The 17,068-nt window shown below is 35.8% G+C and overlaps 1 protein-coding gene across 1 annotated transcript; it reads right to left on the reverse strand.

Moving 5' to 3' along the window:
* Window positions 1-10,697: 10,697 nt before the first annotated feature.
* Window positions 10,698-16,483, reverse strand: LOC113288986 (probable ubiquitin-conjugating enzyme E2 23). The gene is made up of 8 exons (XM_026538147.1): window positions 16,355-16,483; window positions 13,828-15,953; window positions 13,405-13,548; window positions 12,616-13,122; window positions 12,115-12,181; window positions 11,869-12,008; window positions 11,444-11,755; window positions 10,698-11,178 (listed from the first exon to the last, which is right to left on the reverse strand). The coding sequence occupies exons 2-8, from the start codon at window positions 15,925-15,927 to the stop codon at window positions 10,927-10,929; spliced, it is 3,522 nt and encodes a 1,173-aa protein (XP_026393932.1). The 5' UTR covers window positions 15,928-15,953; window positions 16,355-16,483; the 3' UTR covers window positions 10,698-10,926.
* Between the last annotated feature and the right edge of the window lie 585 nt (window positions 16,484-17,068).

Below are 17,068 nucleotides of genomic sequence, written 5' to 3' on the forward strand. Positions count from 1 at the left end.
AGCATCATCACCCGTAAGAGAGATAATTCAGTATCTTTTCATATAGGTTTCAAAGGATTTAAGGATGTGATGACCTCGCATCTTAAAATGGTCCTTAACAAGCTCTTCGAAATCCTATACCAGTTACAAACATTAAAATTTTATTGTTAGATAAGTAAAATAGCGACCCCTAATTTGGGACTTGTCTTGATTTATACCTAGACGTTGTTTGAATTGTCTTGTGGTATGATCTTCCTTAGTAAAATAATCATTCATCATTTTTCATCATGCCACTCATCCCAGTCTCGGTTAAGTCTTGTCGTGTATGCACTTCTTTAGGCACCAGTTGTCGATAATATGTCTACGAGCATCCAATGTCAATATTTGAAACAATAGCACATCCTTTTTTTTTCGTCACTTGAAACATCCAAATCTGTTTTGTGATGTTAATCTCACATAGGAACGCATGAGACTCATATTGTACCTTACAGTGACAACTTTATCTTCAATTTTTCAATACCATACACAAAATTTGGTTCAGTCAACATTCAACACCAATAGAATAGTTGTTCATAACCATTTCATTCAACATTGATCACCGATGCATCACAAAATAAACAGTAATCATGGGTTTTCAACTACATCGAATTGTGATGAGTTGTATTACAACTAACATATCCAAAATTAATAATTTGATAATTACAAACCTATAAGTAGAATGACTTATCTATGAAGATTTTGAGGATGAAATTCGATTAAAAGATGCATCGAACTACCTATATGTATAATAGATCCTTTTAATTTCATGCAACAATTCAACTTAAAACACCTTCAAAATCAAAAGAGTCCAAAGAAAGGTTAATGAGAATTGAAAAAAAAGAACAAAAGACAAATGAGGCAAAAATGCACGTCTTCCGGTTGTAATAACCTTGAAACGATACTGAGTTTCCGTCAGGTCAAGGTCGATCCATTGACCTTGATGGGAACTAACAAAAACTTAGTTTTCGTATTTGAACTGAAACTCAGTTTGTCACCTTAAATTAGGTTGTTATAGTAATTGGTTTTTCTAGTCGTCCTGACTTGGCTTCGTCTCTTATTTATGGCCAAAAGAATCCCCTCTATAGTGATTAGAGAATAAATTATTTATATTCAAGGAAATCGGAAAAGAAATACCCCATATAAAATATTTATGGAAAATGTTTAGTTACTTGAAATAATATTATTAGGTTGTGTTTGATAGGAGTTAATCTCGTCGAATTAAGTTGTTTTCCATTGTTTGGCTGCAACAACAAAAAAAATCATAGAGTTGTGGGCCCATTTATAAAAAAAGTGTGATCTAAATTATGTATTAAACTTAATTCGAAAGTCTTTCCTTACCTGATACCGATTCTATGGGATATACATTCTATGAAATTGTTCCCTTTCTATGGTACCAAACACGACCTTAGTCGAAAACATGATTTTTCTGGAAAAGCAAGAGGACTGGTATCACAGATTTCTTTTTCAAAAGATAAATGAGAAGTATCCGCTCAGACAGTTTTGAGTCCCCTAAAAATGAAAGTAGTACCCTAAAAATCATTTAAGTGTCAATGTCATTCATCCATATTTCCAAATTTACCCACCAATACAACTGGGTTAAGCCAAAACAATTTAATGGTGGAATCCAATCCACTTTTTTGATAACCAGGAAGTTACAGTTTTTAAAAGAAAGAAAACAAGGTATGACAGTACGGAAGATCTTGCAACTATACCCCCACCAAAACCCCATCAGCTGCTAAAACCAAAGACTTGTGAGGATCAAATATTCCCTCAAAAACATGGGAGGATTTGGCGGCTTGCAAATGAAAAATAGAATAACTTTACATCAAGCACAATAAATGAAAGATCAGACCTCGTACTGACATGCAACCAGGGACGGTCCTACTAAATTGATGCCCCGAATTTAATCTTCGGGATGTTGCCCCTATATAAAGCTATATACAGAATAACAAGAGAAACTAAATATTTTTTAGGCCATCTTCTTAACACAACTAAGCAACTATTTTTTTTTATTAGATATTGACTAAAAATATAATAGAACGAAAAGATGAAGTCAAAAAATATATATTCCCTCAGTTTCAAAAAGACAGTCTGTTTTGACTTTGTCAAGATATTAAGGAGACCACAACCCTTATTACTTTGTCAACAATTTACATGCCTACCCTTATTACTTGCCTAATTTGTTTCAAAAAAAAAACTGTCAGTAATAAAAGCTACCAAAAATTGTTATGGGATTGTAAATAGGAAATACAAAAAGGAATGGAGGACATATTTGTTTCCTTAATCATACAAATTTCATTAATATTTTAGATTGGGTCCCATTAAAAAAGAATTTATGAATATAGAAACTTAAGGGTATATTAGAGAGCTCATTGGGAAAAAATAACTATAAACAGAAGCTGGACACAATTTTGAAACAGACGAAAATGGAATAGAGGACGGTCTTTTTGAAACAGAGGGAGTATTAAATAAGAGTGAACATATCGGCGTAAAACTTTATAAAATAATAAGACTCTTGGATCACTTTATATTACCACAATATGTTTACTATATGCAATAATACTAACTTAATTATAAAAATATGTTTTTTGTGATAAACACATAATAAATAAATGTGATTTATTTTGAAAAGCATGGAAAATTGTGATATAAATTGAGTCTCTTCATTTTAAACCCATTATATATTTTGCTACATCAGTTGTGTCCATTTATTTTAAACTCGTTGCTTTGCACTTTGTTGTATAAGTTGTGTCTCTTCACTTTAAACCCATTATTTGAAAAAAGATATTATTGATTCTTGTGAAAGACATGTCTATAATTTAGCAAAAAACACGGAGATGAATTATGTGTCCCTGCATTTTAAAATTATTGTTTCCTTTATTTTAAACACATTATTATGCCACATGGCACTTTAAATTCTTAAAAAAAATTAATACTAAATGTAGTGTTACCAAATAAAAAAATAAATAAAATGATCCTCCTTTATATGATAACTATTGATTGATTGATTCACCTAATACCCTAAATTTAATTTTAACAAAAAAAAATAAAATCGATTAATCAAGATAGGATGATTAGTGAAGTGAATTGATAATTTGTTATAAGAACTAATAAGTTACCTAGTTACCTTGTATTGTTTTAAAGGAATATTAATTCCCTAAATCTTTTGTTTCAAAGAGTAAATAAGATTTCTTTATCTAGGTAGATTTTATAAAACAAATTTTTTTGCTACCCCTTTCAATAGTTCAATATTACCAGGAATACCAACAAACTATCTAATGGTGTATTCGATCAAGAGTTTTAAGTATAAGTGTGGATTCTTGTTTATATGGATCTATAAGATTTCATTATATATCCATGTACTTATGTTAAACTATTATGGATTAAAGTGGAACCTTTTAGAGAAAGTTCAAAATCAGGTTGCCTATAAGAAACGCAGTTAGCGTTTAATAAAATATCTGATTAAAACTTATTTCCATGGTCTTCTAATCAATTGTGTTTCTAGCTTGCACATAGTTGAAAGAGGTAAAATAAGTTACCAAGTTCATGGGTTTGCTATCAAAGTGAGTTTTGATTAATATGAATATTTGGGGTACTTTTTTGATTGACATTTATCATAAAAACGGAAAAATTGAAAAAGTAAAATTTATTTTGATGATTTACCAAGGAAAACTGATATGACTTGAACTACTATAATAGTATAAAATTATGGGCTACTGACGAAGTGGTAAGAATGATGTTTATTTGCAGTTGTCTCACTGAATAAGGGAAACTGATATCATTGTCGATAGATAGTTATCTCGAGTGTTATGTTCGTGATATAAATTTTCTCTCAAGAACCCATAAAATTCTCTTCCCGTAGCTAGAGATTTGGAGAGGAAAAAAAGGTATTTTGTTCCATAATTTGATCAGAAAAATTCACAAAAGGTCTTGGATCATAAAAACATATAATAAATTATATAGGAAAGATTTTTAGGAACATTGAAGTATCTAATTTGAATACCTCGGATCTTTGTGGAATTAAATATTCATGATTTTGAATGCCTCGGATTTGTATAAAACTATATAATTCTAATTTTTTTTATGGGAAAAGATCAGTATACAAGGGTTACAAATTCATTTTTATCAAAAACATTAGTATCTATACTAGCTTTTTGAACTTTTTGATGCAGTTTGGTCGACATATGCTGAAGATTTTTAATCCTTGCTTCCTTGGCAATGTAATCCGCTGTTGAATTATGCTTCCTCGCAATATATTTCACTTTATCTTGAGGCAGTTCACTCAAAATTATCCTTACTTCCTGCATAGTATTTTCTAGACCTGGCAATTAGGGTCCAAACCCGCGGGTCAGTCCTAACCCGACCCGCGTAAACCCGGCCCGCTCCAGCCCGCTCATTAAACAAGCCGGGTTAGGGTTAATGTTTCCAGGACCCGCTGGTAAACGGGTTGAACCCATCTAACCCGCGGGTTAACCCGCAAACCCGTTAATAGTAAATTAATATAGAAATCAAAGATATTTTTACCTCTTACCTGAGTTACGGGTGACTTTTGACATGTTACCTAGGTAACCAGTCATACATAGTGTATTTCTAAGACTTATCTTCAGCCTGCTTATCTTCAAAAGTCCAACTCCAAGTTTCTAACCTGTTTCCTCTCCTTCTAGCTTCTACATAAACTTACTCTAAACCAAATCCTGATAGCTGATACAATAGAAATTAACTATAAAATTCCTCCAGAGTCCGGAGCTTTAGATTGTGTTATGGATTTGGTTTATGTTAAGGAGGTAAAGAATTAAAATTTGTTTACCATCTCATTTTTCTTTCAGGGGTTAATGTAATTTTTTACTGGTTTTGATTTATTTTGATCTGATGTTTAGGTGTTTTCTCATTGAAAAAGTTGAAAAGGATATTCGATCATCGGGTTTGCTAAAGGGTAAGTCTTAGTTAATTTCTGTAATTTTGGGTCGTACCCTAATCTCATGAATATATGGAATTTTTTTTTGATATATATGAAAAAGTTTAAACTCGTGATGTTAGTGGTTAATCTTGATAATCGTGTGCAGATCTACACCTATTGGAGTTGGACTGATAATGGTGTTGTTATTTTGTTGTTAATCAATCGATACTAGTACAAGTTCAGTAGAAACATATATCTTGTCTTCAGTTTCTTTTGTAGTCAAAGTGCTTGTTTTTTTGTCTGAGTGAAAATTATAGTTTGGTTTAATATTTATGATAATGGACTCAACTAGTTTGGTTTAATATTTATATGGATGTGATGACTATACTCGTGTATCTTGTGCTAATAGTAATGGCTATAACATGTTGCTAGTGTTCAAGATATAAATTATGTACCATTGTCTCCATTCGATAAAATTAAATATGATTTTAAGTCTTTCAATTTTCTTATAGCTTCACAAAATGGCCGGTGTACAAAATGATGACGATGTTATGAGTGAAGAGGATGTTGATATAGTAGATTCGGTGAACGAATGTGTGACTATTAATTCTAAATCAGTGGTTCCAAAAACAAGGAAACAAAATCTTACATCAAGTGTTTGGCTTGACTTTACATTGGTAGAACAAGATGATGGTACAGAAAAGGCGGTGTGCAAAGATTGTGGCCAGAAATATGTTTATGATGGTAAGAAGGGTGGTACATCAACTATTCAAAGGCATAAGTGCCTTAGGCGTCAAATGCAAGATGTGGGGCAAATGTTGTTATCTGCAAAGAATGGACAACAAGTGTCTACTCGTGCACGCAAAATAGATCAGACAACGTTCCGGGAGTTTGTTTCCAAATTAATCATTGCAAGAAATCTTCCATTAAGTTTAGTGGAATGGACAGAATTTAGGGACTTGTGTGCTTATCTAAATGATGATGCTAAAACCTTGTCAAGAAATACTTCGAAAGCTGACATTCTTAAAGCTCATGGGATGCGAAAAGAAGCTATTCGCAAGAGATTGAAATGTGTTACAGGTAGAATATCTCTAACATCAGACATGTGGACCTCAGTTACCACTACGGGGTATATAAGTTTAACTGTGCACTTCATTGATCAAGACTGGAAATTACAGAAGTTGCTTCTAAATTTTTCTCCACTTCCACCGCCCCATTCAGGTAAAGTCCTTTCTGATGTTGCTTGTTTGGGATATATCTCTAAGTTATAACTCTTGAAACTATATGTTATTTATGTATGAGTCATGAGGCAACTATAACTGTCATTTGAAATCAAAAGTAGATTCTGAAGTCTTTTTACAGTTACATAGTATGTAATGTATACCTGAATTGATGTTAAAAGATGAATGGTTATTTGTTTATCAATGGGTGTAACATATTCTAATCTGATTAGTTGATTTATTAATGGGTGTTACATTTTTATTCAGGTGAAGCCCTTGCTGCTAAGCTATTTGTTATGTTGGAATATGGGGGAATTGTAGAAAAGGTATGCAACATCACTCTTGATAATGCTGCATCAAACGACAGGTGTATTAAAGTTATGAAGAGTCGACTTGTGGCTAAGAAGATTGTTTTCAACAAGGGAAAATACTTTCATGAACGTTGTTGTGCTCACATATTGGCTCTTATTGTGAAAGATGGACTGACAAAGATTGATCCAGCAGTGATTAAGGTAAGGAAGTTGGTAATTACATTAAAGCATCCCAAATAAGAAAACAGAATTTCTTTGAAACTATTGAGACCTTAGGAATTTCAGTAAGGATGGGTCTTCGCCGAGACGTTAAGACAAGATGGAATTCTACGTATCTTATGTTGCAGAGTTACATAGCATATGAAGATGTTTTTACTCATCTGAAGTTGATGGATAAAGACTATGAGGGCTCTCCTACCGAAGAAGAATGGTTTCAAATCAAGGTGGTTACAAAATTTCTCAAGGATTTTTACGATTTGACAACTCTATTTTCTGGAAGTAAGTATCCTACTTCTAATTTATACTTCGAAGGAGTTTGTCAAATTCAAGTCTTATTGGAAAAAGAGAGCACCAATGAAATTCAGTTTATTAGAAACATGGTAAAAGAAATGCGAGAAAAGTTTGACAAGTATTGGAAAAAGTTGAGTCCATTGTTGTCCATGGCAGTAGTTTTAGATCCTCGACTAAAACTTGCATTTGTCAAATTTACTTACCAAAAGTTGTATCCTGATGAGAGTGAATTGAAGAAGGAAGTTGATCTTGTCCGTAGTAGAATGACAGCACTTTATAAAGAGTACTTTAAATCATCAAATTCAAGAGATTCCACATCCAATGGAACTTGGGATGCAGGTACTCTAAATAGTGAGAATTCATCCCATTTAAGAACCATGCATATGCAGGTAACATTTGCTTGACAAGTTTTCTAGTAATAATTTCGGAAAACAATTAGCATTACATTATTTGATGATATTTATCAATGTTTATGCAGGAATTTGCTGCAGCACAAGAAAGTGGTGGTCTGCAATCTGACAAGTCAGAATTGGATCAATATTTAAGTGAGTCAACACTCCCACCGTCGCAAGAGATTGACATCTTAAGCTATTGGAAATCACAGGAACGGCGGTATCCAGTTCTTTCAAGAATGGCGGGAGATATTTTAGCAGTTCCTATTTCAACCGTTGCTTCAGAATCTGCATTTAGCATTGAGGGAAGGGTAATTGACCGATTTCGCAGTTCCTTATTGCCCGAAACTGCTGAGGCATTGACAACAACTCGTGACTGGGACTATGGAGTTGATAAGTGGCAGAAGTCGTGTATGTTGCAAGTTTAATCAACATCATAAATAAAATTGTTTGTTGTTTATTTTTATTTTTGTGTAGGAGCTGAAGATGTGGATGATGCGAATGATGATGGGATGAGCGATGAAGATATAATGGGATCTGATTCACCCAATATTGATGAGGCAGTAAGTTCTTATGCATCTAATTAGTATGCGTACTTCTTCAATACAGAACGGGTAATTATGCAAATTCTATGTAGTTGACTTGAATTCATTCTTTTGTTTAATTCACTTTTGATGAAAATTACAGATTCATATTGGATAGTTGGAGCATCCTAAAGTGATCATAAACTGCTAAATCACAAAGAGACATGGAAAACAGAATGTTTTTTGCACACTAAAGAAGATTCGGACGAATCTGAACTTACCGGTCTCTCCAATTTTTGTGTAGATATGGATGGAGAAATATATACTAGTACATAAATATATTTATATATATGTATATCGAGAGTCTTAGGTTATGATTCAAGACCAAGTTCACTATTTTAGACTAGTTCAGTAATTATACAGTCCACTTTTTTGTATATGAAAGAAATCAACATTAACTTGAACTTGGTCACTTGGAGTTGGAAGATTACTTCCTTACGAATCATAACCTTAGTAGTTATTAACCAATGTGATATATTTTGTGCAGGAAATGGTTATTATCTTTTTATGGTGTCCTCGTCACTGATGAATGATACTGCAATCTTTTTTTTGGAGGTTTAGTTTTCTTTGTTAAACTTGAACACTTGGACTGGACTTGAATACTTCAATGCTAGAGTCTTCCCAATGATCATGGAGCTCTTTTGTAATGTTGTTGTTGTAAAACTATTGTAATTTGTAAGCTTATTTGTTTCGGAGTAGTTTCAACTTTTAAGACTTACAATTTAGTCGTATTACATAAGAAGTTCAGCTACATCATAAAACCTAGAGCCAACCCGCCAACCCGACAGAACCAACCCGCCTAGGGTTAGGGTTGAGCTTTTTAGACCCGTTATTTATAGGGTTAGGGTTCAGTACTATCAACCCGTAACCCGACTAACCCGCCACGGGTTGACCCTAAACCGACCCGTTGCCACCTCTAGTGTTTTCCGTTGTCCACGAAAAGTCTGAGCTTACCTTGTTTATGTTGTCTGCCAGGACTTTGCAGTCTGTGACTATTGAAACACTAGAAAAAACATTTTCTTTTAGCCAAGTAATAGCCTTTAGTAAAGATTTTTCTTCTGCGTGAAATGCTGACGTAGCCCACTCTGAACCTGCTGATAAGTGCATGAAAGTATCATGATCCGATGAGTATAGGATAAAGGCATAATCCATCGACCAATCTTCTTTCTTAAAGGACACATACACAAAATATCCAATCTGAATTTAGGTTGGACCAGGAATAATTGATTGAGATTTTTTTGTGTAGTTTTCTATCATCTTGAAGGATATTCGAAGGGGTAGATTGTGAAAATCTATTAATTTTTCCTATTAGATTGATCGGGTCTGGATTTATTTTCTCAAAAACAATCGAACATCTATATTCTCAGATGAACCAAATAATGGTTGATATTCTTTTTTGTAAATTGACTAAATCAGGTTCCGTATTCCACCATCTTACCCAATAAATAATCGTGTCTGTTTTGCAATTTAAGATTAAATTTTTGAGGGAGAAAATAAACCAAATTGTTTTTGGGAAAGGACACTCTTTGAAGAGATGGTATTCTGTTTCTTGCGCTTGATTATTACACATCTGACAGTTCGTGTCAATATCTGGATTGTGAGATCCCAGTCTAGAAGAAGTTGGAAGAGATTTTTGAGCCAATATCCTAATGAAAAGTCTTATTCTTGGGATTGCCTAAATTTTCCAAATTTCCCCTCAGGGAAAGTCTAAAATGTCATTATTATCTTGATCCTGCTTGGTTAGAAAATTATAAATATTCTTAACCGAGAATTTCCCTGAATGATGATGCCTCCATCTAATAATGTCTTGCTCTTGTCTCGTTGGATTTATAGCTTGATTTTTTTTTCCTATCCTCCGGGTAAAAAAATTTGTTTAGTTTTTCCTGATCCCATTTATTTTGTTCTGTTATTACCTCTTGTACCATTTTTGGTGCATAATCTTGTAAGTTGGTAATTTTGTGGAAAATATGCGCATTAGGAATCCATTTTCCCTCCCATATTTTTACCGATGCTCCATCTTTGACTTGCCAAACAAAATTTTCCTTAATCAGTTCTAAACCTTTTTGGATGCTCGTCCAAATTCACGACAAATTCGAAGTTCTAGAGGATTCAAGTGGGTGTGAATTTGGGAAATACTTGGCTTTAAGAAGTTTATCCCACAATTGATCTTGTTCAGTGATTAACCTATTGGCAAGTTTTGTGTGGGGAGCTATATTAATTTGATGCGGGTTTTTAATTTCTAAACCTCCTTGAGAGATAGGCTTGCATATACTTGTCCAAGCTCTTATGAAATCTCCTTGCCTTTTTCCCCTTCTTTTTTCCACCAGAAGTTTCTTTCAATTCGGTCAAGCTGCTCTAGAGTTTCTTTTGGCAGAGCTATGACTTGCATTTGACAAGTTGGGTAGGCTTGAAGAATCGATTTAATCAAAATGTCTTGTCCGCTTGAGATCTGGAATAATATTTTTGAAGGAGAGGCTCAAAGTTGGCTTTTCGATTCTTATCAAAGAAAATAGGTGTACCCAAATATCTATCATTTTTAGTCATCAAAAGGACTTTTAGAATTTTTGCTATAATTTTCCCATGTTCGGATGGATACGGGGACTAAAGTAAACACTTGATTTTTGTAAATTAAGGCCAGTGATTTTCCCAAAAAACAGTAAACTGTCCAGAAGGTTTTTAGCTTCCCCTAAATCCGCTTTGGTGAATTGTTGCTAGTTTGAATACCACGAATTTATACATAATCTCAATTATCTATAAATGGAATACACCCCTAAAAAGGTTTCGACTTTTTTGTTAAAAACTTATATCATTAATCCAATATATCTTAACAAAAAAATAACATAAAAAATGATGCCCCTAAAAATATGTTGCTCACTTTATGACCTCAGGGCCGGCCTGCACGCAACAGAAATTCTTTTCTTCTTTCTTCTTCTTTCTTTTTCCCAAATCGGCTGTTAGTCCTTCAAAAGATGCATCTTTCTGTTTCTATTTCTGTTATGAATCTCGTAAATGATTGAATTCATCACAATGCGCACCAACTTCACTTAATGCAGAAATTAGCTTTGGCATTATCTTAGCCAACATCAACTTGAAACCAACTGATGTTGAGTTGTCACTGCTGTTATCAGTTAGTGAAGCATCATCCCTAAGAGAGCCAATTAAGTATCCGTTCATATATGTTTCACAGGCTTTAAGGATGTAATGACCTCGCCTCTTAAAATGGTCCTTAACAAGCTCTTCGAAATCCTACACCAGTTGCAAACATAGAATTTCATTGTTAGATAAGTGAAATAACTAGACCTGTCAATGCAAAGAGATAACCAAGGACCAACAAAATGTGAAGAAAATAAAGATAAGAGAGAACATAATTTCCTTCTTGTTTTCTACGCATCACCAAGGCCTTACAGCTTTGCTTTAAACCATACCCTTAGGTTGTTATAGATACAAAATATTGACACAAAGAAAAATGGCTCATGGTAAATATAAGAAATTATAAAATATGATGTATCACCTTGGGAGGCTTTCGCATAAGATACATCATTGACTTGCAGTTAAGCAAAAAAGTGTTCTCGTTGTATGATAATGAGTTCTTCTCTCCTTCGGCTGTTCCGACCTGCTTATCATACCCAGCTTCATTGAAATATGGCCTAGAATTCAGCACCAAACCCTGGAGAGAGACTAGGACTTGAAGAATGCTGGAAGATGATGGGTCCCAAACTTCATTTCCTCTGCCAGTCCAGGTATTTAAAAGGCTAAGACACACTTTGCCTTCCTCATACAAATTTGGGTTTATCCGCCAGCCACCAGAATGATAGTATACCGACTGCAGTATCATAGAAACTTTCAACATGTGAACTTTCTTTTCCCCCAAATTTTTACTTAATCCAACTAAAGACGAAAATTGACTTGACAGATGCATTTTGAAAATTTTCTTACCGGTGGAACTTGAGGATATTCTGGAGGAAGGTGAAAATCGAAAACAAAGAGGCCATCTTGGTAAGGTGTCCCATATGCTCCGACAATTACTGCCCTTATCAGATCCATTCGATCTTCATAAACCCGCACATATATGGTACCTGTAAGAAAAGCATATGAGCTTTCAATCTACAGGTTCTGTTCCGTAAGAATATGAATCATGGACGTGTGTATAATTTTAAGAAATTAATATGTCATCAAACATACCCGGAAGGTTTTTCTGAAGGATGGTCCAGTCTTGCTGAACCTTCTTGAGCCACTTCCTTCCATTATTCTGAAAATTGAGAGGCCACACCAGATTTAGATATGATGACATATGCTACTTCGTTAAGAACATGTGGTGGTATAACAGGTAAATACTGTGCACAATCGAACTAACAGAACCAAAACAAATTCCGACGTTTGAAATACGCCATAAAGAACTCAAAACTACACTGATGTGATACAAATTCAGGGACGAAATATTCAAACAAATGGGAACAAAACAGACAAATAAAAGAAACATACGTCCAAACCGTGCAGTATATTCCATTTCTTACTCGTTGTAGGTTATAGCTTATTCGTTATAGCATATACCGAATATATACACACTACCTAGGTGGAACTAGCACAGGTGTCAATGGCCAACTAATAACATTTCTGCACAGAGAAGTCCAAATCAAAATTAAAGAACAAAACATGAATCAAGGAGGAAAAAACAAAGTCTACCTGTCCGTTTTCTCCCAAATAGTAATGGTCAAGAGGATCTTTGGCCGTATCGAATCGTCTAAAGGAGCTAGTATCATCTTCACCAGATGCTGTCATGCTGGGAGAACTAGGATCTTCGGTCGTCAAGCTGCTGAAAGCCTCGGTTACCTTCATAACCTCCATGCCCTCCAACAGAAGACCAAGTCCCTCGGCATTTACGTGTGCAGCTTGTGCACCACAACTATCGCCATTATTATCTAAAGAGCTACTTGGTTCACCAATTGCTGTTTTTCTCTCAGGGAAATCATTAATCCCCAGTAATGTAGGATCACTCCCACCAATGGAATCTGAAGACAGAGGATCAACCTGCCTTTTTCCTAGGGAGAAAATCCCAACAGCGAGCCGGGTAACAAAGTCAAGGGCAGCAAGAGGAATTGAAAGTGGCCCATTTCGATTAGAGCTGTTCTCTTCTGAGTGAACTAGTGTTTCTTCCTCACCATTGATGTGAACATTTAGCTGTGGAGCTTCCTGTAGATTAACCATTAGCATCTCATTCATTAACAAAAATAGAAGAAAGAAATAGCACACAATAACATGGATAAAGGTACTCCTCCATAAGATAGATAGCACCACAGTTTAAGTCCCCAATGATTTCTTCCGTAGTAAAAATATATAAAGATAAGAAAGCGGAAATGGGAGTTATTACAACATTTAACAGGTAACATCCTCTGGTGAAGGTTCCTAAGCTTCCAAACTGGTGACTTGAAGATCATCCACAAAAAATAGCGTTTAAATAAAAGAAAGAAATACCTCTTCAGCATTCCCAAGGGGATCCATTTCATCTTCTTGAACTGTTTCCCAACTTGCTCCTCCATCATCACTTTCTTCACTCCCCGCTCCAATAGATTCCTCGTCATCTTCCCGACCAACCACGTAGATTGCTTGAGGCCCAACCTAAGACAAATTACCAGATCAGTGTGGTGGGTTTTCCCTTAAATGATGCTTAAAATGCTTTTCCTAATTTTATTATTGTTTATAATGTTGCCACTTCTAGATAAATTAGTTCCTAACCCCATTATTAAAACATTCGAACGGATGCCTTTTTTAAGGGGCAGTAAAAGTAAAAAATGTGAAACAAAATAAGAATTCTAGTTATTTGAAGATAGGATCTATAAAACCTTGGCATTAGAAGATAAAGAAGCAATAAATCGAAGAATTAGGGGTGAGACATACCGTTGAAACCATGCCATCAGCCCACGTAACTTCAATATCCCCGTTCTTAAGACCAGTTATGTTTCCTACCCAAGAGAGATCTGAAAAATCCCCATGAGAGTCATCGTTTGACTTGTCTTCTTCTTTGGATGATCCCAAATGCTTTTTCACATCCGGATTTGTTCCGTGCAAATCAACCTGCTGTTCAGTGTCCTCGGTCGAAACACAAACTGGAGACAGCCTTACAACTACGTCCCCATGGCAGTAGTCATAGTCAGGATGCACATCAAGTTCATATACACTTACCACTTCCTCCTCATCAAACTCTCTTGGGTCTTCAGGCCTGGCAACTGGCTTCAACCACCTCACAGATGCTGTTCGCTCCTTTGCATTAACACTCTTCACAACCCCAACACGCCTAACTTCAGAAACGTCATCGTCGTCTGAAGCTTTCTCCACCACATACTGCTCAGCATAAAATTCATGATCACCAGGACTTTCGACTGGAATTAAAGTTGTTGACACAAGTCCAACTTCAGTGTTTCCATTTTGCCACACGACGTCAACCCTTGTCTTTGTATTTGCAATCACTGATGCTCTTTCAAAATTGTCTTCTTTTCTTCTAACTTTTTTGTCTCTCTTCACCACGACTTTACGCAGCTTTTTGCGCTGAAGAGGCCGACCTTCATGCATAGGACCCTTGGATACCGTTGAAGAACTGCTATAAGAGCCTGATTTTAGTGAGGTGGTACTTTCTATATGTACACTATTTACATCCAGATTAGGGACTGCATCAAGATCCATGGACTCAGTGTGCCCTTCATATTTCTCTTGATCTTCACCAGAATCTAATCCATCCTCAACTGGAAGATCAGACATTGTCTGCGAAGAATCATTCTCAACTGGGATGGACGACACTGGTGCAGGAGATGAAAGAAGACAACAGTCACCCACTTGCCAATTTGCATGTTGTAAACAAGATAACAGCTTTAAACCTTTTGGACTCTGTTCCTCGGCTGGAGGAATTGGGGATTCAGAACCATACCCAGAGCTAGCTGAAGCTATCCAGTAGACAAAAACAGAACCTACAGTAACTTTAGTAACAAGTCCTTCCAAACGACTAGCTTTCCATGAACCAGAAAGCCACTTACCATTCTTGAAAATGGAAGAAGTTGCCTTGACTCGCTGGCCTGGGTAGTAAGGAAAATGGCCATCTTCAAGGATATTCTTGACAATTGGCTTGAGCCGCAAGGGGTCAACTTTCACAAGTTTACAAACCGCCCCATCATCAAATTTCACAGTTACATTATCCAGAACATCTTCCACTCTTCCCAACCAATGTCCACAAACTATATGGTCTCCAACTGTAAAATCCCTTACACGTTTCAAATCTTTAGAGCAGATATCCTTTATGACGGACCCATCTGCAGCTTGTAAATCAACAGAGACATTGACATCCACTACAATACCAACTTGTCCCGTTGCATCTGCGGCAGATGCAACTATATCCCCATGCAGAAACCCCCTATCAATCACTTCCACATCACTAATAAGGTGAGTTGTCTCCGAACGATCCATCCACATAACTCGAACTTGGTCAGCTGGAAGAGGGGGGCTCTTCTCATCATCGCTTTCCTCGTCTTCCTCATCGTCGACCATCTCGTCCGAGTCGGACCCATCCCCATTTTCATCCCCATCCTCGTCATCCTCCTCCTCACCCTCCTCATCCCCATCCTCCTTGTCCTCCTCATCAGCGACAACAGCCTTAACCTCCTTCTCATTATCACCACCTTTGATATCAGCAGCGCCAGCTGCATCATCATCATCGTCGTCTTCGTCCTCACTAGTGTCACTTTCATCTGAATCCGTATCACCAGCAACCTCAGTCACAATCCCAACAACACCACGATCATCTTTGAGAAACCTAACAACATCTTGTCTGTAGATATAAGTAGTACCATTGCCAACATTTCCTTCAGCCACCTGTTCAACTGTTTCCTTGCTCTCAGTTGACCCAACCAAAACCTCATCCTTCGCCAGCGTTAATCCCTTATCATCTTGCATATCATCCTCCTTAGATTCAGAGACATTGGCATCATCAGGGAGATGCTCCTTCCCCATCTTGAAAAACTCAACTAGCAAACCACCTATTGTAAACACACAAGAATCAGATACTATTCCACCAATAACAATCTGAAAATCCCAATTTCATAATAACAATAATAATCTTATTCAAATCGACTAGAGATTGCAAATAACAATAAAACCCTCACAAAAAGCTCGATTCTTTAAACTAAAGAGTAATCCGATTTTGAAAAAAGCCCTAGCGGCAGCTCAAACTTATACAAAAGAGAATCGATGATTCAATCAAATAAACAACAATATTAACCTAATTAATCAGCAAGAAATCGGTTCAAGATTGTTCAACAAAAGCATTGAGTTTGCACAAAAATCAGTCGATGATTTACAGGTATTACAGACAACCAATAAAGATTAAGATAATCGGATAAATTATAAAGATGTTGGTGATGATGATGATTGGATTTACCTTTGAATCGAGGATGCAGAGAAAATGTTCTTGGTTTTCTTTTTTAAAATAGAGTAATGGAATGGTTCTTCTTCACCAAGACGGTCCTGACTGCTAGCAAGACTGATTTGAGCGGGTGGAAGAAGGAAGCTGAAAAACTATTAAGCGATGCAGGCAGGGATACATTCGTAATTTTGATTTTCTATGGGTACTTTTTTTAAGTATCTGACTATTTGTTGTGAAAATACATACGTACCCCTGATCGTTCCAGGAAGTCCGTGGTGCACACCGCCGCTTGTCGTATCGGCCGGTACGTATCTGTATATGTTGGCACTGATCCGAGATTCTCAGTTTGTCTGCAGATGATGTGAATAATTGATATTGATTTGGTTTTTCGTATTCGTATAATTTTTTTCTACGGATGCCATTGATTTGACGGTGACGGTGGAAATGGCTTCCTTGCTGCTTGAAGTGAACAAATGGTTCCTTGCTTAGATGTGGTGATGACTTTGGAGAATTTAAAAGCAAGGTAGGGTTTTACCCAAAGGCAGCAGCTTGGTTAAGAAAGATATATATATATATATATATATATATATGCCTTTGAGTATAAGCGTAAAGCGTGTTTGATTGTAGAAGAATAAAATTTGAAAATGAAATTTATAGGGAATGTTTTTCAATTAATTTTGAAACAATGAAATTCATAGGGAATGTTTTTTAATGGCTTTATAAGCTTTA

This window comes from Papaver somniferum, chromosome 6, assembly GCF_003573695.1.
Source record: "Papaver somniferum cultivar HN1 chromosome 6, ASM357369v1, whole genome shotgun sequence".
NCBI lineage: Eukaryota > Viridiplantae > Streptophyta > Magnoliopsida > Ranunculales > Papaveraceae > Papaver > Papaver somniferum.

Coding starts and splice junctions, on each gene's coding strand:
- LOC113288986 (XM_026538147.1), bottom strand. CDS start 15,927: ATGGGGAAGGAGCATCTCCCTGATGATGCCAATGTCTCTGAATCTAAG. Junction 13,123..13,404: donor CCCTTGGGAATGCTGAAGAG/GTATTTCTTTCT, acceptor GTTAATCTACAG/GAAGCTCCACAGCTAAATGT. Junction 12,009..12,114: donor CCTTCAGAAAAACCTTCCGG/GTATGTTTGATG, acceptor CTTTTCTTACAG/GTACCATATATGTGCGGGTT.